General features: G+C 40.1%; 3 protein-coding genes across 4 annotated transcripts; 2 read left to right on the top strand and 1 right to left on the bottom strand.

Moving 5' to 3' along the window:
* Positions 1-13938: 13938 nt before the first annotated feature.
* Positions 13939-15977, top strand: LOC106406844 (polyadenylate-binding protein 1-like). Its single transcript, XM_013847580.3, has 6 exons — positions 13939-14230; positions 14319-14421; positions 14771-14838; positions 15087-15278; positions 15359-15474; positions 15615-15977. The coding sequence occupies exons 1-6, from the start codon at positions 14069-14071 to the stop codon at positions 15658-15660; spliced, it is 687 nt and encodes a 228-aa protein (XP_013703034.2). The 5' UTR covers positions 13939-14068; the 3' UTR covers positions 15661-15977.
* Positions 15978-16229: 252 nt separating this feature from the next.
* Positions 16230-18891, top strand: LOC106406882 (probable RNA methyltransferase At5g51130). Of its 2 annotated transcripts, XM_048748116.1 has the most exons (9): positions 16230-16353; positions 16465-16727; positions 16844-16958; positions 17295-17342; positions 17565-17820; positions 18019-18106; positions 18200-18265; positions 18368-18436; positions 18616-18891. In XM_048748116.1, exons 2-9 carry the CDS (start codon positions 16473-16475, stop codon positions 18703-18705), a joined length of 987 nt encoding a protein of 328 aa, XP_048604073.1. In that variant the 5' UTR covers positions 16230-16353; positions 16465-16472; the 3' UTR covers positions 18706-18891. The 2 variants fall into 2 exon arrangements, with proteins under 2 accessions (XP_048604073.1, XP_048604072.1); XM_048748115.1 differs by having other exon boundaries at positions 16262-16727.
* Positions 18892-18941: 50 nt separating this feature from the next.
* On the bottom strand, positions 18942-22279 carry LOC125581912 (RNA pseudouridine synthase 7-like). Its single transcript, XM_048748114.1, has 10 exons — positions 22096-22279; positions 21763-21863; positions 21531-21618; positions 21164-21242; positions 20203-20285; positions 20034-20099; positions 19766-19822; positions 19558-19686; positions 19239-19447; positions 18942-19159 (listed from the first exon to the last, which is right to left on the bottom strand). Exons 1-10 carry the CDS (start codon positions 22246-22248, stop codon positions 19045-19047), a joined length of 1080 nt encoding a protein of 359 aa, XP_048604071.1. The 5' UTR covers positions 22249-22279; the 3' UTR covers positions 18942-19044.
* Positions 22280-25119: the final 2840 nt, after the last annotated feature.

The following is a 25119-nucleotide window of genomic DNA, read 5'->3' as shown; positions in this document are numbered from 1 at the left end:
AGGAAGAGTTGTGTTTCATCAACAACAATGGTAGCTGGTACAAGAAAGAGCCCAACTTTCAGTACAACAACTACCAACAGAAATCCTATTCCAACAACCATCAGAGTGGTTACCAGCCTCGAAACAATCAGCAAGGCAGCTATCAACCACAGCAAAACCCTCCTCCTGGTTTCAACAACAAAGGCAACAATTCTTCCCAACAACAATCTAATCCCTCTACCTCCACCCCTCAAGTCAGCAGCACTGATGCTCTACTGAAACAAATCCTGGAATCTCAAACAAGAAGTGAGAAGCATGTTGGCTATGAGTTGAAGAATCTTCACTCAAAGATTGATGGGAGCTACAATGAGCTCAACAACAAGTTCAGAGCTTTGGAGAACCAGTTTGCTGCCATGAACACTCAACAAAATCGCCAACAAGGTTCTCTACCTGGAAAGTCTGAGCAAAACCCCAAGGAAACCATGAAAGCTATCACTCTCAGGAGTGGTAAGGAGTTACCTCAGAGAGCTCTCACCAAGGATGCTGAGAAACAAAGTGAGGGGGTTGCCATCACCATAGATGATGAAGTGGTGATTGTTGATGAGAAGACCAATGACGAGATCTTGGAAAAGATAGTGGAAGCCAAAGGAAAAGGAAAGGTTGGAGAAGAGAAGAAAACAGTTAAAGATGGTGAAGTTGTCACTCCTGCAAGTGAAAGTTCTTTTGTTCCTCCTGCCTATGAACCTAAGCTTCCATTCCCAGGTCGATTCAAGAGGCAGTTGCTAGAGAAGTACAAAGCTCTGTTTGACAAGCAAATGAGTGAAGTCCAGGTCACAATGCCCATTATTGATGCTTTCATGCTGATTCCTCAGTACAGTAAGTTCCTAAAAGATGCTGTAGCTGCAAAGAAGAAAGAGATGGAGGGCATGGTGATTCTCACTCATGAGTGCAGTGCTATCATTCAGAGGCTGGTCATACCAAAGAAGCTAGAAGATCCAGGATGCTTCACATTACCTTGTGCTCTTGGGCCTATGGTATTCGATAGGTGTCTCTGCGATTTGGGAGCTAGTGTCAGCTTGATGCCCCTATCTGTTGCTAAGAAGCTCGGTTTCACTCAGTACAAGAAGTGTAGACTTTCTCTGGTATTGGCTGATCGTTCAGTTAAGTACCCTGTGGGTATCTTAGAGGACCTCCCAGTGATGGTTGGAAATTATGAGATCCCTACAGACTTTGTAGTGCTTGAAATGGGTGAAGAAGCTCAAGACCCTTTAATCCTTGGAAGGCCTTTCTTAGCCACAGCTGGAGCCATTGTTAATGTGAAAGAAGGCAAGATTGATCTCCATCTGGGTAAAGGGCACGTTCTCCATTTCGACATCAAGGAGGTAATGAGGAGGCCAACAGTTCAAGGGCAGGTGTTCTACATTGAAGAGATGGACGCCCTTGCTGATGAAATCCTTGAAGAGTTGTCACTAGAGGACCCTCTACAGCATGCTTTGACTGTAGAGAAAGAGGCTGAGGTGGTTGAGAACCTGGAGAGTACTGCCTATGGGATGATGCTGGATTCACACCAGGGGTTTTTCAGTGAGGATCAGTACGAGGAGCTTCCCCAGATGGTTCACCAAGAAGTCTCAGTCACTCAACAAGAGGACAACAAGCAAGATGACTGGAGTGAACTTAAGGCACCTAAAGTGGAGCTTAAACCTCTTCCCCATGGTGTAAGGTATGCATTTCTTGGTCCTAATGAAACTTACCCTGTCATTGTGAGTAGTGAACTTACTGAAAGTGAGCTATCTGAACTTTTGAGAACACTTAAAAGATTTAGAAAGGCAATAGGTTACTCACTAGATGACATCAAGGGGATATCACCCTCTCTGTGCATGCATAGGATACATCTTGAGGATGAATCAATGACTTCTATCGAGCATCAAAGAAGGTTAAATCCTAACCTGAAGGATGTTGTAAAGAAAGAGATTCTTAAACTCCTAGATGCTGGTGTTATTTACCCTATCTCAGATTCTAAATGGGTATCACCTGTGCATGTTGTACCAAAGAAAGGTGGTATCACTGTGATTAAGAATGACAAGGATGAATTGATACCAACAAGAACCATCACATGTCATAGAATGTGCATTGATTACCGAAAACTAAACTCTGCATCTAGAAAGGATCATTTTCCATTACCATTTATTGATCAGATGCTTGAGAGACTTGCAAATCACCCATTCTATTGTTTCCTTGATGGGTATTCAGGATTTTTCCAAATCCCCATACATCCCAATGATCAAGAGAAAACGACATTCACATGTCCATATGGTACCTTTGCATATCGAAGGATGCCATTTGGTCTATGTAATGCTCCAGCCACCTTTCAAAGGTGCATGATGTCAATTTTCTCTGATCTGATTGAGGATGTTGTGGAGGTATTTATGGATGATTTCTCTGTCTATGGATCTTCGTTTTCTGCTTGTTTGTCAAATTTGTGCAGGGTCCTACAGAGATGTGAAGACACCAACCTTGTGCTGAATTGGGAGAAGTGTCACTTCATGGTCAAGGAAGGGATTGTGCTAGGACACAAGATTTCAGAGAAGGGGATTGAGGTGGATAAAGCCAAAATCGATGTTATGGTTGGTCTGCCTCCACCAAAGACAGTGAAAGACATCCGGAGTTTTCTTGGCCATGCTGGATTCTACAGGAGGTTCATCAAGGATTTCTCCTTGATAACTAGACCTTTGACCAGGCTGCTGTGCAAGGAAGCTACCTTCAGTTTTGATGTGGAATGCCTACAAGCTTTCAAGAAGCTAAAAGGTGAACTCGTTAGTGCCCCAATTGTCCAGCCACCTGATTGGGATTTTCCTTTTGAGATCATGTGTGACGCCAGTGACTATGCTGTGGGAGCTGTTTTGGGGCAGAAGAAAGATGGCAAAACCCATGTGATCTACTATGCCAGCCAAACCCTCAATGATGCTCAGATGAGGTATGCCACAACAGAGAAAGAGATGCTGGCAATTGTTTTTGCCTTTGAGAAGTTCAGGAGCTACTTGGTTGGGTCTAAAGTCATTGTCTACACCGATCATGCTGCCTTGAGACACCTTTTGGCCAAGAAGGATGCAAAACCCAGGCTTTTGAGGTGGATCCTTTTGCTCCAAGAGTTTGATATGGAAATCAAAGACAAACCCGGAGTTGAGAATGGAGTAGCTGATCATTTGTCCAGGTTGAGGGTAGAGTCTGGTATCCCTATTGACGAAGGACTTCCTGAGGAGCAGATCATGGCTATCGAAGCAGTGATAGCAGTCTGTGAGACTGGTAGGAAGCTGGAAGAAGTCCAAGCAACAGAGGAGAAAGAACCTTGGTATGCCGATTTAGTGAACTACCTAGCCACAGGAAAAGAACCTCTGAATCTTGTGGGCTATGCCAAGAAGAAGTTCTATAAGGATGTGAAAAGATACTACTGGGATGAGCCCTACCTCTACATTCTCTGCAAGGATCAGCTTTATAGGAGAGTGGTTGCAAATGAGGAGATTGATGGGATCCTTGCACAGTGTCATGGATCATCCTATGGAGGTCACTTTGCCACCTTCAAAACAGTTGCAAAAGTATTACAAGCTGGATTCTGGTGGCCACATATGTTCAAGGATACACAAGACTTTGTTTCGAAGTGTGATTCTTGCCAAAGAAGAGGAAACATCACCAAGAGGAATGAGATGCCTCAAAATCCAATCCTTGAAGTTGAAGTGTTTGATGTCTGGGGTATTGACTTCATGGGACCATTTCCATCATCTTTTGGCAACAAATATATCCTTGTGGCTGTTGATTATGTCTCCAAATGGGTGGAAGCCATTGCAAGCCCCACCAATGATGCTAGAGTTGTAATCAAGATGTTCAAGAGCATCATCTTCCCAAGGTTTGGAGTTCCAAGAGTTGTAATCAGTGATGGAGGTTCCCACTTCATTAACAAACTGCTTGAGGGACTTCTCAAGAAGAACGGTGTGAAGCACAAGGTGGCAACTCCTTATCATCCCCAAACAAGTGGCCAAGTTGAGATTTCTAACAGGGAGATCAAATCTATTCTGGAGAAGATTGTGGGGATTACAAGGAAGGATTGGTCCAATAAGCTTGACGATGCACTTTGGGCTTATAGGACAGCGTACAAGACACCACTGGGCACCACACCTTTCAACCTAGTGTATGGGAAAGCTTGCCATCTGCCAGTGGAGCTTGAGTACAAGGCACTATGGGCAATAAAGTTGCTGAACTTTGACATCAAGAGTGCCAAGGAGAAAAGGCTCTTTCAGCTACACGAGCTTGATGAGATAAGAATGGATGCTTTTGAGAACTCAAGAATCTACAAGGAGAAGACTAAGGCTTTCCATGACAAGAATATCCTGAAGAGAGAGTTTAAAGAAGGAGATCAAGTTCTTCTCTACAACTCTAGGCTGAAGTTGTTTCCAGGAAAGCTTAAGTCAAGGTGGTCCGGTCCTTTCAAAGTCAAGGAGGTTAGGCCATATGGAGCAATAGTTTTGTGGAGCACTGATGGAAGAGACTTCACAGTCAATGGACAAAGGGTTAAGCTCTACATGGCTACTGCACCAGAGGAAGATGGAGTTTCAACTCCACTGTCTGATCCTACCCCGGCCTAATCTAAAAGGAGGCAAAGTCAAGCTCGGGACTTAAAACAAGCTCACTTGGGAGGAAGTCCCATGCGTATCCTTGCATATATTGCATTGGTATTTTCATTTTTCATCTTATTGCATAAAAAAAAAAAAAAAAAAAAAAAAGAGAGAAGTTGTGTGCAGGTGCTTGATCGGTTCAGTTTTGAGCAGGAGTCGTGCGTGGGAGCGAGGTCTCACAGCGACACCTCAAGGTCGCTCCAGCTGGGAGCGAGGTTTCGAGAGCGACACTCCAAGGTCGCTCGCGTTTTCGTCGCCGGATCAAGAAAAATCGCCTCAGAGCGAGGTCTCGGAGCGAGGTCGAAAGGTCGCTCCAGATGGGAGCGACGTTATGGGAGCGACACCTCGGAGTCGCTCGCGGTTTCGACGAAACGGACCTCAAAAAAAAAAAAAAACTGACCCGGAGCGACGTCCTAGAGCGACACCTTGAAGTCGCTCCAGCTCAGAGCGAGGTTTCTAGAGCGACACTCCAAGGTCGCTCGCGTTTTAGTCGAAACACGACGCGAGGAAACGACTCGGGAGCGACCTCTCCCAGCGACACCCTCACGTCGCTCCCGAACCGGTCCAGGTAAGTTTCCTAACTCTAAACCCCGGTTTAATTCAAGTAAACCGACCCTAACCACCCTAGACCGAACCGGACGACCCTAAACCTACCCCAACCCCTGCGACTCCATCTCTATCACTCTCCCCTCCTCTCACAAACTCACAAACTCTCTCAAACTCACCCACACCAAAATTCCCAAAACCTTCTCAATTCTCACCCAAATCAACTAGTTCTTGTTTCTAAATCCAAGCTTTCGCCCCTGTAGTCTATTCTTCACTACCCATTCACCATTTCCTTTCATCCAGAGCAAGGTGAAAATGGTTAAGAAGACCAAGGGAAGGTTGGAAGCTGAGAGGCAAGAAGCCGAAAGTCAAGAGTTTGCCCTAAGAGGAAAAGCTTTAACCAGCGAGCCAACTGGCTCAGGGACGCAGAGGACTGTGCGACAGCAGACGTTGGCTGCAAGGAAATCGAAAGAACACGAGAAGAGGGCAGGGAAAAGTGTACCAGTTCCCACCCATGAGGAAGGTGAAACTGAGAGTGAAGATGAGCCGGCACCTACGAAGAAAGCCAAGATGTCAAAGGGCAAAGGGGTTGCTGTTGATCGAGACAGAGCGAAAACTCCATCTGTGGAGGAGCTATATGATCATTTGAAGAATGGAGTCACTTGGGCTCCAACCAGGTTTGCCGACCTCGATTTGCTGAAGGAGTTGGGTCTAGAGTCTGATATTGAGGCGATGCTGGGACATTTGAAGATGCCAAAACTCCTCACCATGGCTTATCCTTTCTACAAGGATGTCACTTGTCAGTTCCTATCCTCTCTTGTGGTCACTTACCACGACACGGCGCATGTGAGACAAGGATGGGGAAAAATCAGGTTCAAGGTCAATGGAAGAGAATACAACATGAACTTCAAGGACATTGGGAGGGTCATGGGGTTCCAAGACCTAGAAGACCACTCACTTCCCAAGTGTGAGAACCTCCCCACAGAGCTCTGGAAGTTGATCACTGGAAACAAGCACTCTACCGGGGCGGACAAGAACTCACACATCCGACACCCGTCTGTACGCTACCTCCACAGATTGCTAGTCCATGCTTTTTACCCACGGAAGCAAGCGGGTACGGTTACTGAGGAAGACATGCGACTGCTCTGTCCGGCTATCCGTCCCTACGCTCAACCTGGAGTGTTACCCCTTCCCAGCACTGACATCTATGCTACCTTTGGGATGGTCAGTTTCTTTGTGGGCCGTCTCGAGCACTACAGAGACTGGGCGTGGTACACCACTGATTCACGCCCAAAGATGGGGATAGGCGGAATGATCACACCACTGCTCCAATTTCTGAATGTTCCCTTGGGAAAGGACGCAGCGGGGCCTAGGTTCATTGATGGCACCTACTTGAGGATTGCCACCTATTTCAGTGGGATGTATGGGAAGGACTACGTCTACCACTACTACTTGCAGGGCAAGCCAGTCGAGGTGGTTCTTCCAAACCGGAACCTGACGAGTTTAGAGATACCTGGAGCTGTCAGCTTCAACATTCCCCAGGAGTACTTTCTCGGAGAACACGGGCCTCTCGATCCAATTCAAGCAGCTCCATCAAGGAAAAGGAGTGTCCCTACGCAACCTGATTCGCCTGTTGCAGACACATCTGAGCATATCTATGGACCTCCGCGCTACTACTTCAAGCCCCATGACGGAGTCCTTCCCCCTGGAGCTCTCCGTGATGCTCATGACCACATTGGTCGTCTCCAGAGGTGGAACAAAGCTCAGGACAGAACGATAGAAAAGCTGAAGGATAAGTGCAAGGCGCTCAGCAAGACTGTGAAGAAGCAGGCAAAGACTTCAGCAAAGTTCATGAAGAAAGTAGCTGATGTCTTAACTAGGGGAGGAATAGCTGGATGTAGCTCAGCCGATTTCGCTTTCGCGAACACCTCAAACCCCCAGCCTCCACCCCCGCCTGATGCTCTTGGCTTCCCCCTCACTGCTGCGCAGCTTCAGCGTAAGTGGAGGAACCCACCCACTCAACCTTCCACTTCCGGCAACAAATCCCCATCCCTCGCTTCTTCAGACAGTGAGGACGAGATTGACGAGGTTGAGAGCCAACCATGGTATGGAGGCTCCGGTTCAGCATCTGGTGGTTACTACACCACCTTCCCTCCTGACGACGACGATGCTGGGGCATCTGCCCCCACCTACTATCCATAGGAGGTACTTCTTTCTCTCCCTTGTATATACCATTTCATTTTTGCATATTATTTTTCTTCTCGGTATCTCTCTCTTTCCTTGACCACACAGAGACTGTGTATCTCAAGTTTGGGGGAGGTACCAAGCATTTGATCATGTTTGCTTTGATTGTGTTTCATTTGAGTCATGCATTGCACACCTATTTGCATAAAAAAAAAAAGATTTTTCATTTAGTTTGCATCATTTGCACCATTAGGAGAGTCTAGAGCATATAGGTTGCATTCACTTGCATTGGGAGCAATGATTTTAAATGCCTTGTAAAGAACACTACGTTGCACCTGAGTAGCCATGCACCTCTCGAAAAGACTTGTATGTTTCGAGCCTTGAAAACTCTTCTTGAAACTTGTTGATTGTAGAAACTCAGTCTTTGAAGCCAGCTACAACCTTATTTGAACTGAATGAACTTAATGCTTCTTGCTTAGGGTCTCTTGTGTACTGAGTCATGGCTATACACACTTGAGTTGTCACATCTTTTATGCCATTCTTTTTGACAAACTCTAGTGGTAGACCACTCCCAAAACCTTTCCTTCCTTTTAAGCTTTCATTGTTTGATGAGTGAGGCCTTCTTCGGAAAGTTTTACATGTGCATAATGTTGAGAGTATCGGGAACGACAATGCTTGATCTTCATTTTTGCTGGATTGGACACTCTATTGTCTAGCTATAGGTGGGAGGGTGAGCGTTGTAATCATGATTTGGGAGAAATAAAAAGGATAGATTCTTGTGCTCAAGTGAATTGATTTATTGGGATAAGTAGAGAACCTCCAGCTCTAGTTTTGAAAAGTCTTGGCTCCCAACCTAAAAAAAAAAAAAAAAAAAAAAAAAAAAAAAAAAAGAAAAAAAAAAAAAAAAAAAAAAAAAAGGGCTAGCAAAGTTGTTAGGAGCTGAGAGACATTTTGAGGTTGTGAAAAATCCCTTATAGATTTCAAGGAAAAAGAGCTGATGTTTTTAGAATCTTTTGGTGAGAGGTGTGAGTTGGGTTTGACATTTGAGAGTGAATGTGTAACTTATATGTTTGGGAAAAGGGTAGAACAATGGAGATTGAGCATTGTATGCATGAGTTGGTCCCTTTCTTAGATATATTATGTGCAATGTCAAGGCTACTTGTTTTGAGAGTAAACCACCTTAAAGATCATATGTTTTGAACCTCTTCAATCACTTGAATAAAAACCTTCCCTTACCCAACCAAATGACTTGGACCAACTGACCATTTGCAAGAATTCACTTGATATCTTATGCTTAATGAATGTGAGAGTTGGCAGATTTGAATGTGTGGATGCTTGATGATGAGTGTAGGGACAAAAGGAGTTGAGATAGGCCTAGAGAAGCTAGAGTGTAATAAGAGAGTGGGCTAATTGTGTTTGCTAGTGGTGTTTCTTTTGGCTATGAGCTCCCACCTTCAACCTCTTTCCCTATGAGTTCTAGAAAGTTCACTTGTGGACAAGTAAAGAACAAGTTTGGGGGAGTTGATATCTTGCATATTTCTATTGTTTTATCCATTTATCCATGTGCATTTTGATCATATAGATTAGGATTTAGCCATGTTTAGGTTGCATTTTGCATACATGAGTCCTTATCAGGTATTGGAGTACCACATGGAGTTCTTGGAGGCACTTGGAGGCATTTGGAGCTCAAAAATGAGTGTTTAGAGTGGTCATTGGGCGAGCAAGGCATGGGAGCGACCAGTCTGGAGCGACACCACCAAGTCGCTCTGATCACCCTACTGGAGCGACCTAACCAGAGCGACAGGGAGAAGTCGCTCGCGGTTTCATCACTCGGAGACGCGAGAACGAGCCCGGAGCGACCTCTCGGAGCGACACAGCGAGGTCGCTCCAGCTGAGAGCGACGTTATGGGAGCGACAGGGAGAAGTCGCTCGCGGTTTCATCACCCAGAGACGCGAGAAGGAACCCGGAGCGACCTCTCGCAGCGACACAGCGAGGTCGCTCCCGAAGCCTAGAGCGACTTGTCGGAGCGACGGGCTGAGGTCGCTGCGCGTTTTATTTCTACTCGAACTTGTGATTTCTCAAGGGCCTTTTGGTCATTTCATTATGCACGTTTTTATTTTCTAAACCTATGTTTTAATACTCTAGGAGCCACCAAGAGGGGGATCATCTTTGTTCTTAGAAAAACCACCAAAAAACCTTTGGAAAGTCATCTCTTTGAATCAATTGATCAGTTTATTATTGAGAATTCTGTGTTCTTATCTATTTCCTGTGTTTCTCTACATGATTAATCTGAAATCCAACATGGGTTTAAGAGGAATCATGGAGATTAGTGAGTAATCACCTTTTGAATTCATGGGTTAGGGAGATTGAGGGTGATTAGGTTAGAACTAGGATGTTTTAGTGTAGATCATTCATATTTCCTTGCTAGTAGAGTGAGCATAAAGCATCTTCTGAGTTGGCCACTGAGTAGTTGAACCTTAGGCATTTCCCCCCCGAAAGGTGTTCGAGGAAATGCCCGAGACAACTCTTCTTAGCTTTTAGCATACTTTGCCAAAGACATTTGTTGTTAGAGGTGCTAAGATAGCCATTGGACTTGCTAGTTATGATTGCTTTCATATTATTCAACCAAAGACATTTGATGTTTGAGATATGTTAGCAAATGAGCATTCATCTAGACATAGAGCTTGCTTAGAATTGTGTCTAGGCTTAAGGTTGATAGTTTGATTGATCATTTGTCATCCTTAGTTCGATACTTGATCACCCAAGGTCTAATCCCTATGCCCATGAGTTCTCTTTTCCTTTAGACAAGAAGTATCATTCTGTTATCGCTTTCTAGTTTTAGTCATAGCTTAAAACCCATCTAAATCATTGGTTGCACTTAGATTAAGTGAGTACTTGCATTCTCAGTGCTTTGATATCCCTCAGAACTGGTTCGACAATCATTTATACTACAGCATTTGTCTTAGAAACCTTGAAAACTCCTAACATCAACTTCCCTACAGTAGATTGATGTTATGTGTTTTTATCGGTTTCAAAACTTGGTTCTCTATCAAGAATGGTTGGTTTTCTCGGATTTTTTTGTAGTTCTTAAGTGATATTACAAGTTACATGCTAGCTTGTTGGAAAATAATGCATTTGGACAGGAATTTGGAGAAAATGGAGCATTGGGTCGAATTGTGCCGGAAAACTGACGAGGATCGATCGACCCACACATGGGATCAATCTTTCTAGTGTGACAATGATCGAGCGATCCACGCGATGAAGTCGCATGATCCAGGTCAAGGATGGACCAATCCACACAACATGAATCGGTCAATCGATGACACATCAAGAGAACTTTCCATATGTGTGAAGAGACACGTTTTGAAGATCTTTTTACCTAGGAAATCGACTAGATTTTATATTTGATCTTGATTTCCTATTCTTGACTGTCGGAGAGATTGAGAGATACTCTTGAAAGCTTTTGTAGACTCTTAGAAAGAGATATCTTCATGTACTCTATATATGGAGAAGATCTTCTATCCCTATCTCTAATTCATACAATCATATTATGTTTTCTTTTGAATCATTTTGTTGTTGTTCTTTGATCATGAGTGAGTAATCTATTAGTTGAGTTAATGGTTTTTTCATAGGGGATTTCATGATGTATTGATATAGAAATTGTAAGATATGGACGTATCAATTTGATTCTTTGTTTATTGTTGCTCTTAAGGCTGAGGGAATTATGATGAAGCACGTGCGACTCGCAAATTTTAGAAGGAATTACGATGAACATAGGTAACACGAAAATCACTTACAAGTTTGCGAGGGATATTTTTCTTGCATAATATTGTAAGTGTTAAGTGTGATCGTAATGTTGTGGTTCAATTTTTGAGCGAACTCGTTCTTTTATACTACTCAAGTCAATTGAGCTATCTCGCGTTTCTGGAATGCATATGTCGTGCCTAACTCTACATATCATGGACAGTTAGCTAACTCTCCTGTCCTTAAGGTGATTCGGTCTTGGTCGTCCTCTGTTTCGACCCTGTCTGTTTAAACCCTATAATCTTTTTATCATATTTTCATATAGTTTTAATTTGATTTTAAAACTTCATGATAAATAGAAATTCAAATTAAAACAGATTTTGAAAATTATAAACACTTTATTTTATTAAATACCCCTGTTCGGAACTACGCTAGGCATTACCCGGGCGGTAACCCCGGGCCTAGCGAGTTGCCGAAAAAGTCTGGGATTAAACGGGGTATATGCGGGACATAGTTTTAATTATTAAACGGGATTATCTGTACCCGGGTTCGACGCCCATGAGGTACTTTTTGGTTATTTTTGTCCGCTTCTTAAGTGAATGGCATAATTGTAATTATGTCATTTTCTTCCCTGCGTTTTATTTAGGTTTTATGCAATATTTTTTCCGCCGCGTTCAACACAGATTTGTCAAAAACCACAAATTTTATGAGTTTTTTTTGTTGTTTATGCATCAAACTCATAGATCTACCTTCCAGCATGCGATTTAAAAACCTAAAACTTCAAAAAGAATGAACTTTTTGCTCAATCCAATTTATTGGCCGAGGATGGTGAAATCGCCACGATGGACCTCCGCCGAGCGCTCCGGCGCCGCATAATCGGACTCCGCGGGCGCGTTTTAGAACAATGTTAAATACTAATTAACTCATAATATCATAAAATATCAATAAATTCTAAACGCAATTTTAACATAAACTTTTTTTCAAAGAAAACACAAACTAAATATAGTATAATCATTTTGTTTTTAAAAAAAGTAAATTATAAAAGTTATGAAAATTTTAAAATTTTAAAATTATCTTTAATTTTTTTAAATATTTAAATATAAAATTTTGTTTTAAGAAAAAATATATTCAGAAACGGGCTTAAATGATGGATATCCATTTATTTAATGGGTATGTCAGTTGACGAATTGAGCCCAAACAGACAGACATGTATAATCCCGATCCGGACACTGAACCAAACAACTTTTCAAGTCACCGGATTATCGGATCGACCGCGGACAAACCATTAGTTAATAAATTAATTAATTTTTTATACAATAATATATTAACTATTGAAAAATATAAGAATATTTTATGTTTTAAAAAAAATTTAGAAAATATTTAACTTTGGTTTTATTTATTTTATTTCCATTTCACATATAAAATATTAAAAAAAACAATTTAACAATTTTTATAACAAGTTAAGTTATGATATATAATAAAATATATCAAGACTTAAAATCCTTAAGTATTTAAATGCCTAATGTGAATAATGAAATTAAACTTTAAATTAAAAATAAACCAACAAAAAATATAAAGTTGTAATAAATTATCGATAACAAAAATAAACAAATACTAAATCACATCAACTAGTTTTGTTAATAGATTCATAATAACATGATCTAAGATTTTTTTTTTTTTTGGAAAACTAAAAAACTAACTTTTTAATTAAAATAGAAAACAGATTCTAATAATATAACTGAAATATATTAAGAAAAGCAAGTAAAAATTTCGTAGTATTTCAACTAGTGGTTTAACCGGTAGCCAGTTCTAAGTTTTAACGATTTTTTTTGTGGATTTTATCGGATTTCTAAATAATAAATTATTTTTTAAAACTCAAATCGGCTTTCATATAGGATCACAGGTTCAAGGATCGGATTTAAAACACTGGTCCATTTTAACATGCCTAGTTGGGAGCTTGCTGTATCGAGGTTGAAGTCATTTTTGGTGGACAAAATAATTAGATCTGACCGATACCGACGGCTGTACAGAAGTAGGCCCAGCTGACACGTCACGTATTTCTTTCCCTGTACAGAAGTAAGCTCAGCCCATTTAATGTAGAGTGAATGTGTGAAATATATCAAAATTAGGTCAATGCCCATAATTATAATTATGGATAACTCAATAAAAAGTAATTTTTGACACTGTACAGACGAAAATATCCTCATGCTTTATCGAAAACAAGTAACTTTAGATTTATCAGCTAAATATTTACATAGTAGGTAACAATCTATATATCAACTAACATATTAGCTAATAATTTCAGTATCATCTAACAATCTATGTATCAAACAAATGTATCGATTAACAAATCATATATCAGTTAATGAAACTATTAACAATTAATTAGTTATCTATCAAATAGCCCTAAAACTATTTGTAATAGATAACACTTATGTATCGATTAAGAATCCATTAAAATCTAAATAATAGTAGGTAAGTAATAAAATACCTACTAACGTATATATTATCTAAAAGTTGATTGTGAGTCGAAATTATAAACATTGGAATTGGGGTGAGATAATAAGATTAGCATTATGGATGTCAAAAGAATCAGAATAAAAAAATAAAGATTTGTGTTGAATTAGAAGATGATTTGAAGAATCTATACGAGAGATAAAGAAATTAGAATACATAAAAATAAAAAAAGAAAATAGATAAAGATAAGGGTATTATAGTCATAATTTTTTTAAAAAAAAAAACAAAGATATATGACAAATTATACAGCATTTTGAGTGGATTGTTACCGATTAATCTTTATTTATTGTAAAAGGACCGGACCAACCGTACCGACGCAACTGAATTTGTATAAGAAATTACGAACAAACCTCTTTCCCCTTTCTTCCCCATCCAATTCCAATCCCTAAAATTCCGAAACTTTACCTTTACGACAGTCGCTGAGTGAGAGATGGCGCTGCAAGATGAGCAAGAGCACGAAGTGTACGGTGGAGACATCCCAGAGGAGGACGAAGGCGAGATGGAGACTGACGAGTATCAAGAACACGCCGGAGAAGAAGGCGCCGCCGCTGCCGAAGACGAGGAGGAGCTTGAGCCAGGCTCTGCCTCTAGGGTATTCTGATTTCTTTCGATCCAGCTTTACTTGACCCTTCCTTGTTTCCTACTGTACTGTATTGAATTAGTTTGTTATGGTTGGATAGGATTTAGAGGACATGAAGAAACGACTTAAGGAGATCGAGGAAGAAGCTAGTGCTTTGCGTGAGATGCAAGCCAAAGCTGAGAACGATATGGCTGCTGCTCAAGGTTTCGGCTTTTCTTTTTTGCTCTATTGAATGAGTTGAATATTTTTTTTCATATATATAGACCTTGGAGCTTGACAGATTAGGGTTTAGAGCATGACTTGTTGATTAGGGTTGTTGTCAAAGGTTTACATATATGTACTTAGAATCTTTGGGCGGAAGTTCTTATGTGCATTTGTTTCAGCTTCAATCTTTGACATATTAGTTTGAGAGGATACCTTTTAGTGAGTCAACGAATCTCTCAAGATATAAATTCACTAGTAGTTTTTTGTTTTGGTGCTTAAATGATTATAACCTTGAATACCCTTAGCTAATCGGATTAATGCCCTTTGTTTGGTTGCATATGAATGAAGATCCATCAAGTGCTATTAGTGCGGCTGAGAAGGAGGAAGTGGATTTGCGTTCAATATATGTTGGCAATGTGAGGCTTCAACTTTTTACGTCTTACATGTCTCTCATTTATTAATGTTTTGTATCTTTTCGAAAGAATGTTTGTTTATAATTGCTTTTAGCATGAGTGAAACTTGCTTGTAGTTGCTAAACTACTTGCCTTCTAAGTACCTAGAACCTTATCTCCAATCTTTTTTATGATCAGTATCTGCAAAAAGCGTTAGTCCTCAATTGATTCTTTAGTTTTCCTATGTGGCTGTTTGGTTTTGTGTATGTTAGGTGGACTACGCATGTACTCCAGAGGAAGTCCAGCAGCATTTTCAATCCTTTGGGACAGTCAATAGGGTTACGATTCTGACAGATAAGTTTGGCCAACCCAAAGGTTTTGCCTACGTGGAGTTCGTGGAAGAAGAAGCCGTTCAGAATTCTCTTGTTTTGAACGAGTCAGAACTGCATGGTCGTCAGATAAAGGTGAAAACTCGTTCTTCAGTTAATTGGGCTTATAGCTAAAGATTTGTCATCCTAATACTTTGTTTCATGCATCTTTTCAGGTATCTGCAAAGAGGACTAACGTCCCCGGAATGAGACAGTTCCGAGGAAGGCGCCCCTTTAGACCCATGAGGGGCTTCATGCCCGGACCTCCATTTTATCCTCCGTATGCTTATGGGTACGTTTAAAGAAACTTCACTACCTCCTCTTTATCAAAAGAAAGTAGCAACGGTTCGATCCGTTTGTTTGATTCAGTGTCTAATACATATTCATCAGTGGTTGTTGATAAGTGGTGAATGGGTTTTATGGTATGTGCAGGAGAGTTCCCAGGTTCAGACGGCCAATGCGCTATAGACCATACTGATTGAAGCAAATTGGTGTTAAAAAGGGTAGCAGCTGCCTTTTGTTTGAGGAAGGCTATTATCACCAATCCGTGCGCAAAGTTGCTTCGCTTAAACAGAGAGTGAGGCAAAAGGAGGGAAGAACTATGTTTTAGATTTTCTGTAACAATATTTGATGAGAGAAGAGCAAATATGTTGGGTTCTTTTCTTTTTTTTTTGTCATAAAACTCAATCTTTTTATTGAGAATAACCTTCACATTACTGAAAACTTACAAAAGTTGTGATTTTTATCACTTACAAAATGTAAGAATTGTTTTTTTTTTATGGCTTCATTGATGCACTTTCTGCCATTTTCTTAGCTATTTAATTAAAAAAAAATTAAATGATGATCCAGATAAAAAAAAATTCTCTGAATTCTATTTTAATAGATAAAATTAGTAATTAATAATTAGTAAATATTTCAGATATAATGTTATTTTTTGATATTTATAGAAATGGGCTGTTGAAATATATTTACCCTCGAAAAAGATATATTATTTAATTAAAAAAATTTTTTAGAGCATAATTATTGAGAAATTGTCAGGTAGAGTTGTTACCTGAATACTGAATATAAGAACCTCAGCCGCTGAGGTTTTTATATTCTGCTAAAAACCCTTTTTCTTCGACGACGCTTCTTCTTCTGACCTCGCTCTGGCGCCGCTTACTCAACCTCTGTGGCAAGCTTCTTCTTCTTCTTCTTCCTCGTGTAGTTTCGTTTCTAAGCCTGAAGCCCATCTCATTTTAAAAACAAAGGAAAACCCTAATAATCTCGTGGGGCTTTTGTTCAGTCGCACAAATGGGTCAGGACAAGGACGACCTGAAGAAGAAGAAAAGGAAGAAGAGGAGTAGAAGCAACGAGAAGAGTGTTGAGCTAGTAGTAGCTAATGAAGCGAAGCAGCTTCAACAACAAGAACAAGAGAAAGTGATTGCTAATGAAGATAATCAGAAGCCGAAGCAGCAACAACAAGCGAACCAAAACCCAAACAAGAAGAAGAAGAAAAACCAAGAGTCGTTTCCATTCGGAAACTACAAAAACTACTATGGCTATCGAGTTAGTCACATTCCTTCATATATAGTCTCTCCTCATCCTTTTTTTTTTTGATGTTTCAAGTGTTTTGCCTGCTGATTTTTTGCATATCTTTTTGGACATGTAATGGTGTTGTTAAGATAAGCAATGATATGGATGAGGATCCACGGCTTAAAGTGTTGAAGAAAGAATGGTTTCAAGGCAAGGTCTGTCTTGACATCGGCTGCAACAGCGGCGTCATGACTATCCATATTGGTAAATATGTTTTCTGCTTTTTCATAATAATAATTATCACAATCCTTTCATGATTTTGTAGATCAGTTAGATGTGTGAAGATTAGTGTTCTTTAAGACTGTTAACTAGTATTTGGTTACAAGTATACGTTGTTTGGTTTCTACTAAACAATAAGCTTCACTTGATTATCGTAAATGCGCCAGTTTAAGTAGATTGTTTCTCTTGCTATGTTAAAGTCTGAACCTTTCTCTGTTGTTCGTTCCTTTTGGAGATACTTTGAAGCTGTTACTTAGCATCTACAATCTTTTATATAATCGTCTTCTCTGATAATTGTTTTCTCCTTTTGGTTTTCTTCAGCTAATAAGTTTGGTTGCCGGAGCATTCTTGGAGTTGATATTGATTCAAGTAAGAATTTTTTGTTTTCACTGTGTTTTATCGTTCAAGTCCGCAGAAAAAATGTTTTGTTCGATTTAATTTAAGTAGCTCATATCAAGTCAAACTCGAGTGAAACACAGAACAGTATATACTTTATCCTGATACGTATGTTTTGAAGCTTTCCATAATGTGCATCCTTGCGTAAGCAATCATCAGTTCTTCGGCCTTGAACTAGATTTTCTTTGATTTAAGGTCGAGTTGGGGATGCTCAATGGCATCTTAGGAATTTTGTTAGGAAGCAGAATCACGCCAAGCCAGGTGAAAAGAAATCTAGTTCAGTGGGAGGGGGTGCAGCTGGTTCACAGGAGCAATCTATTTCTCTCTCTAATGGTGAGATCAAGACAGGCAACAGAGAAACTAAAGACCTGTTTCAGATTGTGTCGTTTCAGAAAGAGAATTTTGTTCATACCCGAAACCTTGACGAGAATCGTTATGATACAATTCTATGGTAAAGGTTCTTTTGCCCCTTCTGTTTACTCGTACGTTTGGCCTCTTGTCTTTTTGGAGATTGAAAATAAAAGAGCAGAAACCAATAGTGTTCAAAACCTCAACGTGCTTCTGAAATTTCATCTGTGTTGTTTGTCATAAGTCTGAAACGAAAGGTAACAATTTACTGATGACAAGTTTCTTTTTATTTTGGGTGCAGTTTGAGTGTGACAAAGTGGATTCATTTGAACTGGGGTGACGATGGTTTGATCACCTTATTTTCGAAAATCTGGCGCCTTCTTAATCCGGTAAGCTACTTTACTGTACTTGAGTGTGTGCCCATTTTCTTTTTGCTTTTCATAATATGCGCTTTTTAAAGTTGTTGGATTTGCTTTTTTCAGGGTGGTATTTTTGTAATGGAACCTCAGCCTTGGAAATCTTATGAAAAGAATCGTCGTGTCTCAGAGGTGTGTGTACTTAAGACACAAGTTTATTTCTAATGTTTCAGAGTGCACAAGCTAGCTATGTATTATATAGTTTGAATCTATGTTTGTCTCCTGTGGTTGCAGACAACTGCAATGCATCACCGAACCATTGTCTTACGTCCAGAACATTTCCAAGAGATACTTCTTGATAAGGTATTCTACTCCTTTTGCTTTCTATTTGATCTATAAAATCTGTCAAAACTATGTGCATCACAACCAATTTCTGCAATAAGCTAGAATTGGCTTCTTATATTGTCATTTGATATTGTTTTGCAAGTTTTGGGGTTGGATCCTCATGTTCTGTTGTTTCTGTTTTTGGTTTTTGGGCACAGATTGGGTTTAGAACAGTGGAAGATCTTACGTCAAGCTTGTCTGGCGTAAGCAAAGGATTTGATAGACAGATTCTTGCATTCCAGAAATGAATATAACAAGCAGAGACCACACTGGAGGAGAAGACCAAGTTTGATCTCTCTTTTTTATAAGCCTAGTGAAAATCAAATTAGCTGTGAAGAACAACTACAAAGTTGCTTCTCATTAAATATGTAATGGCTTTTTGCTACTGCTTAGTCTCTCTAATCCAACTCAACAGTGGTCCTCTTTTTAGCACACTGGCACAAAGTTCATTTCATAAAGTATGGGGGAGTGAGATGAGAGAGAATTTTTGAATCCAACAAATCAACTTGATCAGATCATTATAACAGTACAACCCTTAAACAAGTGAGTTGCTACAACTGTTGGTAATAAGAATTACAGTTTCTTGTCTAAGAAAATGGCAATGTAAGGGAAGCCCAAGATGGATAAGGACACTCGTATTCCCATCCGGTTCCAGAGTAACGAACGCAATGCAACCAAAGAGCCTCATCATGCTCCTCGTACCTGCAAACATTGAGAGACACCGTTTAGCTCAATACAATAAGAACACTGATAGTGGTTTTAGAGTCTTTTATGTATATACCCTTGTGGGATCAGCTTAGGGCAGTTTGTGCACATTGGATCGATGCTGAAATCTTCACTGGAATACATATAGTCCTCTGGGGAGACAAGCTTTCTCTCACCTGCATCAATTCTTTTGGCAATCTTGGTCTCAAGATCATCCACGTGTTGAGTTAGATAAAGCGGGTCATTCGCTATGGGATGCCCTGTATATTGTAGATGCACTCTTATCTACAATCGCCAAAAAAAAAACAAAATGAGAAACAAGGCTAAACTTGTCCCTATGTACTCTCCTCATAAGCTAGCTATGCGTTAAGTATTATGTATAAACACTTGCTTACTTGATGAGTTCTCCCTGTCACTGGTTCACACAAGACGAGGCTATGAGTCCCATTTGTATCGATTCTAGTGAACTTGGTGCATGCGGGCTTCCCCTTCACCTTCTTATCATCACCACTCGAACTGGCGTCCTGCATAACGCAATACAGGCATTCTAATGTTTTTACTTATAAGTGTAAATGGAAGACATTATCTTAGTGTGGCTTTTACCTCTGCTGTGCTTCTTCCTTCGCTGCCATTATAATTTATATTGGCGTCGACCACTTTCTGAAAAATCAAAGCCATGCAGCTACTTCATATAAACTTTCAAAATAAACGTCCCAAGTCTTTGCCTTATTATGCTTCCTCAAGATAAGTTGGTTGATTTTGAGATATTATGTCAGTTTAGATGTTGATTAATACCGTAGTAAATAAAATTCGTGTACCAGCATATGAAGTCAGCGATTAAACCATCAACAGTATTATAAGGAGCTCATACCTCATCTTCTGGAAACACGCCAATAACCTTTGCAATATAGCGTTTCTTCACCAATCCACCCTCTATCTGAAAAGTACTAAGTTATGACATTTTTGATTTTACCAGAGAGACAGTAACATCTTATGGAATATGGACTAAATGAGACTAACTTAACTTAAACGAGTAGTACCTGTTGCCTGAAAAAATCAGCCTTTGCTGCAGTCCTTGCTATGATGAGCAATCCAGAAACCAAACGGTCTAATCGGTGAATAGCTGTGAGAAAAATGATGCAAGGACAACTCGTATTGTATTATTTTGGAAAACGGAGTGCGCTATCTTCACAGGATACTCGTCCACACACCTGTAGGAAGCTTGTTGAATTTTGGGAGAGTTGGATCTTCATCGTCCTCAATCTCCATCATTGCTGTTATGTCTTTGAAACTCATGTAATGAGTCTTTCCAATGACCTTAAACTTGATCTTGCCCCACCCTTGTCTCACATGCTCAACTTCATGGAAAGTAGCTTCAAAAGTTGCAAGGAATTGACATGAAACTTCCTCATAAGTAGGATATGCCATGAAATAGAATCTCTCCATCTTCATGTGCTGCAGCATTGTCTTAACATCTCCTTCGATTCCTAGCTCTTCCATCATCTTGCTGTCAGCGAAGCGTGTTGGAACCCAAGAAACACCTTTAGCCAAGTGATGGTATAGCTCAACAGCTGTTGGTGTCTTGCTCTTGTTCCTATACCAAGAGCAAGACACCAACAGCTGCTGAGCTATACCATCACTTGGCTAAAGGTGTTTTTTGGGTTCCAACACGCTTCGCTGACACCAAGATGATGGAAAAGCTAGGAATCGAAGGAGATGTTAGGACAATGATGCAGCACATGAAGATGGAGAGCTTCTATTCCATGGCCTATCCTATTTATGAAGAAGTTTCATGTCAATTTCTTGCAACTTTTGAAGCTATTTTCCATGAAGTTGAGCATATGAGACAAGGGTGGGGCAAGATCAAGTTTAAGGTCAATGGAAAGATTCATTACATGAGTTTCAAAGACATAGGAGCAATGATGGGGATTGAGTACAATAAAGATCAACTAAGACAACTCGTATTGTATCCTCATCTAATAATGATTGGTAGTTGGATACGAAATAGAGGGCCAAGGTTATGCTCAGCATCAAGGATTCCAACAACCGTGTTCTTACGGTATTGACCACACGGATGCACCTGCACAAGAAGAAAAAGATCGGTGCTGTTACCAACATGTCAATCTTACACCATAAAAGCAAAAAAAAAAAAAAACACCTATATGTATATACAAGGCTTGTTTTGTATCCACAATGTTTTCATATATACTAATGCTTCAGACATTACAACTTCAGAAAGTGAAGAAAACTATGTTTTTGGCGTAGAGTCGTCTAATTTAATCATTCTGATTTCCGAACAAAACAGGCTTCACATTCAACAGAGACCACATGAAGTGAGAAAAATAATCAAAAGGGAATACTCTCTCACAGGGATAGAAGCTGGCTTGCAGACAGTAACAACATCAGGTTCTTTAAGAAGGATCTCTACATCATCAGTCATCACCGGTGGCTCATGCCTGAAACCTTCCACACATTCCAACTTTAGATATACACTTAGACAAAAACACTGGAGCTACTTGTAAACTTTGCAATTAGCAAAACCAGTTGTAAGATGCAACCATGTGAACAAAAAAAGTTTAGCTATTAAGAAGAACAACCACCTGTGGAGGAAATGAGTGATCTTTTGGGAAGATTTGACAATATAAGAAGCTGGTACAGTTTCTCCATCAACTTTGATTCTTCCACTTTTAACAGTACCAACCTGCAAAATGTTTGGATACAAAAAATCAAAATTCAAAATTTGTATACTCATGAGATAATCACATTCCGTTGAGAGGAAGATTGTACATAGTAGTCACGAGGTCTGCCTTTGAACTCATCGGCGAACAAATCAACAATTGTTTTCCCAGTCCACCGTTTATTCACCTACAAATTGGCGTAGCCAATTTTCAAATCTCAATGTGGCGGCTTTAGGGATATTTACAGATACTTACATGAGCGATGAACTCGAAGTAGTACGGCCTCACATGACGTCTCCCTCCGTGGAAGATGTAGTCTTGCTTCTGTGAGAGTTTGGGAGATGATGACTGCAAAACTATGTCGGGAACATTCATGCTGTCTGAAGAGTCTACGGCCTCATCTTGCATCTTTCGTTTCAGGTCCCTTTGCTCTTTTTTATTTAAGAATAAAATCTTTAAGGTCGTTGTCAATGTACAAACCCCAATTCTAATAACTTCTGAACCCAAGGCCTTGTATTAGTTTTGGGTTTAACCCCACTCTCTAATCTTTTTTTTTTTTCTTTGTTCAAATCCCACTCTCTAATCTATGTTTCATTTATACTCAAAATATTCTAAATAAATTTTATATTTAAAAATATATTTTTCTGAAAAACTTATTCAAAAATTATAATAAAATTAAATCGTTAGAAACATCGATTAAGTAATCAAAATATCTACTAAATTATTAAAAAATGAGCCAAATCAATAAATAAATAAAATCTTAGAAAAGTTTATAAGTTTGTAGCTAATCTTTTTTACGTCTTTGTGTGTATTTGTGAATGATCATGACCTCTACCTTTTTATTTAGACATATTTTAAGCTAATTTTCTTTACTTTTTTTTATACTCGACTAAGTTCTTTAAATTTTAGAGTTTATTTTCTTACATATGTTCTGTGGACAACGTAACTTGAATCGATCTTAGTTTATTGAAAGACGTTAATTAAATTTTGTAGTCCATCCATCCCACACCCCACCCCCCCCCCCCCCCCCCCCCCACCCCCCATAAGCCCTCCTTTTAGTCTGTCGGTAAGGCTTACTCCTATTCAACGAATTTCCAAAACATTTTGCTATTGGAACCATACTTTTCGATCATTAAAGGCTTGTGTAATTTTTTTTATAATCCTTATTATTAGTTAATATGTCATCAACCTTAATGGTTTCGCTTTTTCGAAGTTGCGCTGACTTCGTAGTCTTGTATCGAACATTTCCAAAACTATCAAATTTTGTAATATTGTTATCTTTTGTTACCGATACGTTCTCGCAGTCGCTCACTTCTCTCTTTCTCTTGCTCTCGTGTGATGTTGGTTTAAAGAGTAAAGAACTAAAGTACACACACGAATTATAGAGTTCCCCACTTCAACTCCGGGTATTTCTCTCTTCAGGATCGGTGTCCCGGAATTTACTAGAGATTGATCGTTACAGAGAATTAGTTACAGCTCTCGTAACAGAAAAGAAAAGAAGACGACGACTTCAGCTCAATCACCAGCTCTGTCTTTTAAGTCCTTCTGAATGGGCTTCGACTTTCCTGACGCGGCCCGTCAAGCATCTTCGCATCACTAAGGCCCATTAGACCACCGTTTACACTACTAAAACGAGAACTATTCTTCACAAACTCCACCTTGGTTCTTGTTTCTCTCTCAGCACCAGAACTTGATACTGATCTTGTGCACTCCTGATCCTGGTAACACTGTCACTCTCTCAATCACTGAGACTTCCCGAGCATAAGCTCCACCTTCAGTCAAACACCTGTTAACTTTTCCCGCACCGTTAGCCTTATCTGCCTCTGCATCATCTCTCTTTACTGAAACCTCCGAGATAATCCTGGCTCGTGAAGCTTCACTTCAAGCTTCAGAAATGTTCAGTGTCTTGACATGACCACTGAACTTCTCTCCTGGCAAAACTTTCGTAAGTGCATCCGCTGGATTCTCTGAAGTGTGAATCTTCAAGACTTTCACAAATCCATGTGCCACCAGCTCTCGTATAAAATTATACTTGACTCTAACATCCTTTGTGCGTTCATGGAACATACTGTTCTTAGCCAAATAGATCGCACTATGCGAGTCGCAGTATATCTCTGCTGCTTGCTGCTTGAACCCCAATTCTTCGCAGATTCCTTTCAACCACACCGCTTCTCTGCTCGACTCTGACAACGAAATGTACTCAGCCTCTGTAGTAGACCACGCAACCACTTTTTGTAGACACGAACGCCAACTCACCGTGTTGCCTCCCACTGTAAATACAAAACCTGTAATTGACCTGCTCCGATCTCGATCTGATGCGTAGTCTGAATCACAATACCCTCTGACCTGAAAGTCTGATCCTTTTGTGAACAACAAACTCAAACCCGCAGCTCCCTTAACGTAACGCAACATCCACTTCACCGCTGCCCAATGTTCTGTTCCAGGCTTCCCCATGTACCTACTGACTAGTCCCAAACCATAAGCAAGATCCGGTCTCGAGCCTACCATAGCGTACATCAAGCTACCTACTGCGCTTCCATACGGAATATCCTCCATTTTCTTCATCTGATCTGCTTCTTCTGGCTTTGACACTGCCTTTAACTTGAATTGCGAACCAATCGGAGTCTGAACTGAACTTACACCTTGCATTCCAAAAGTCTTTAGGACCTGCTCCAGATACTTCTCTTGAGATAGCCTTAGCACTCCACTACTTCTGTCTCTCAGAATGTCCATACCAAGAATACGTCGAGCTGGACCTAAATCCTTCATCTCAAATTCCGTTCTCATAAGCTTCTTCAATAAATCAACCTCCATCTTGCTATGTGACGTTATCAAGATATCGTCTACATAAAGCAGTAGATAAACTTTCGACTCTATTGTCTTCCCCTTCATGTATACACAGGGATCATATTGACTTCTGATGTACTTCTTCTTTGTCATGAAATCATCAAAACGATGATTCCATTCACGTGGAGATTGCTTTAACCCGTAAAGCGCTTTCTTCAAGAGACATATCTTTTCTTCTTGACCCTTCTTCACGAAACCCTCAGGTTGTGACATATAGATCCTTTCTTGTAGAATCCCATGGAGAAATGTCGTTTTTACGTCCATCTGATCCAGTTCCATGTCGAAGTTCACAACTGCTGACAGAAGCAGCCTGATAGACATGTGCTTAACAACTGGGGCAAACACCTCGTTGTAATCTATCCCTTCAACTTGAGAAAAACCTTTTGCTACCAATCTACCTTTATGCCTTGGTTCTTCTACTCCTGGGATACC

The sequence above is a fragment of the Brassica napus genome, chromosome C2 (assembly GCF_020379485.1).
Source record: "Brassica napus cultivar Da-Ae chromosome C2, Da-Ae, whole genome shotgun sequence".
NCBI classification, from domain to species: domain Eukaryota; kingdom Viridiplantae; phylum Streptophyta; class Magnoliopsida; order Brassicales; family Brassicaceae; genus Brassica; species Brassica napus.
This window is presented reverse-complemented; position numbering and strand designations above follow the sequence as displayed.

Bases quoted from the DNA above. Each gene is read 5' to 3' on its own strand.
- LOC106406882 (XM_048748116.1), top strand. From the start codon at position 16,473: ATGGGTCAGGACAAGGACGACCTGAAGAAGAAGAAAAGGAAGAAGAGG. The intron at 18,107-18,199 runs GTAAGCTACTTT...TGCTTTTTTCAG, and splicing joins TCTGGCGCCTTCTTAATCCG to GGTGGTATTTTTGTAATGGA. The intron at 18,266-18,367 runs GTGTGTGTACTT...CTGTGGTTGCAG, and splicing joins AGAATCGTCGTGTCTCAGAG to ACAACTGCAATGCATCACCG.
- LOC106406844 (XM_013847580.3), top strand. From the start codon at position 14,069: ATGGCGCTGCAAGATGAGCAAGAGCACGAAGTGTACGGTGGAGACATC. The intron at 14,422-14,770 runs GTTTCGGCTTTT...ATATGAATGAAG, and splicing joins CGATATGGCTGCTGCTCAAG to ATCCATCAAGTGCTATTAGT. The intron at 15,475-15,614 runs GTACGTTTAAAG...TGGTATGTGCAG, and splicing joins TATCCTCCGTATGCTTATGG to GAGAGTTCCCAGGTTCAGAC.
- LOC125581912 (XM_048748114.1), bottom strand. From the start codon at position 22,248: ATGCAAGATGAGGCCGTAGACTCTTCAGACAGCATGAATGTTCCCGAC. The intron at 21,864-22,095 runs GTAAGTATCTGT...AACATTTTGCAG, and splicing joins ACTTCGAGTTCATCGCTCAT to GTTGGTACTGTTAAAAGTGG. The intron at 19,687-19,765 runs GTAAAAGCCACA...TGCGTTATGCAG, and splicing joins AAGGAAGAAGCACAGCAGAG to GACGCCAGTTCGAGTGGTGA.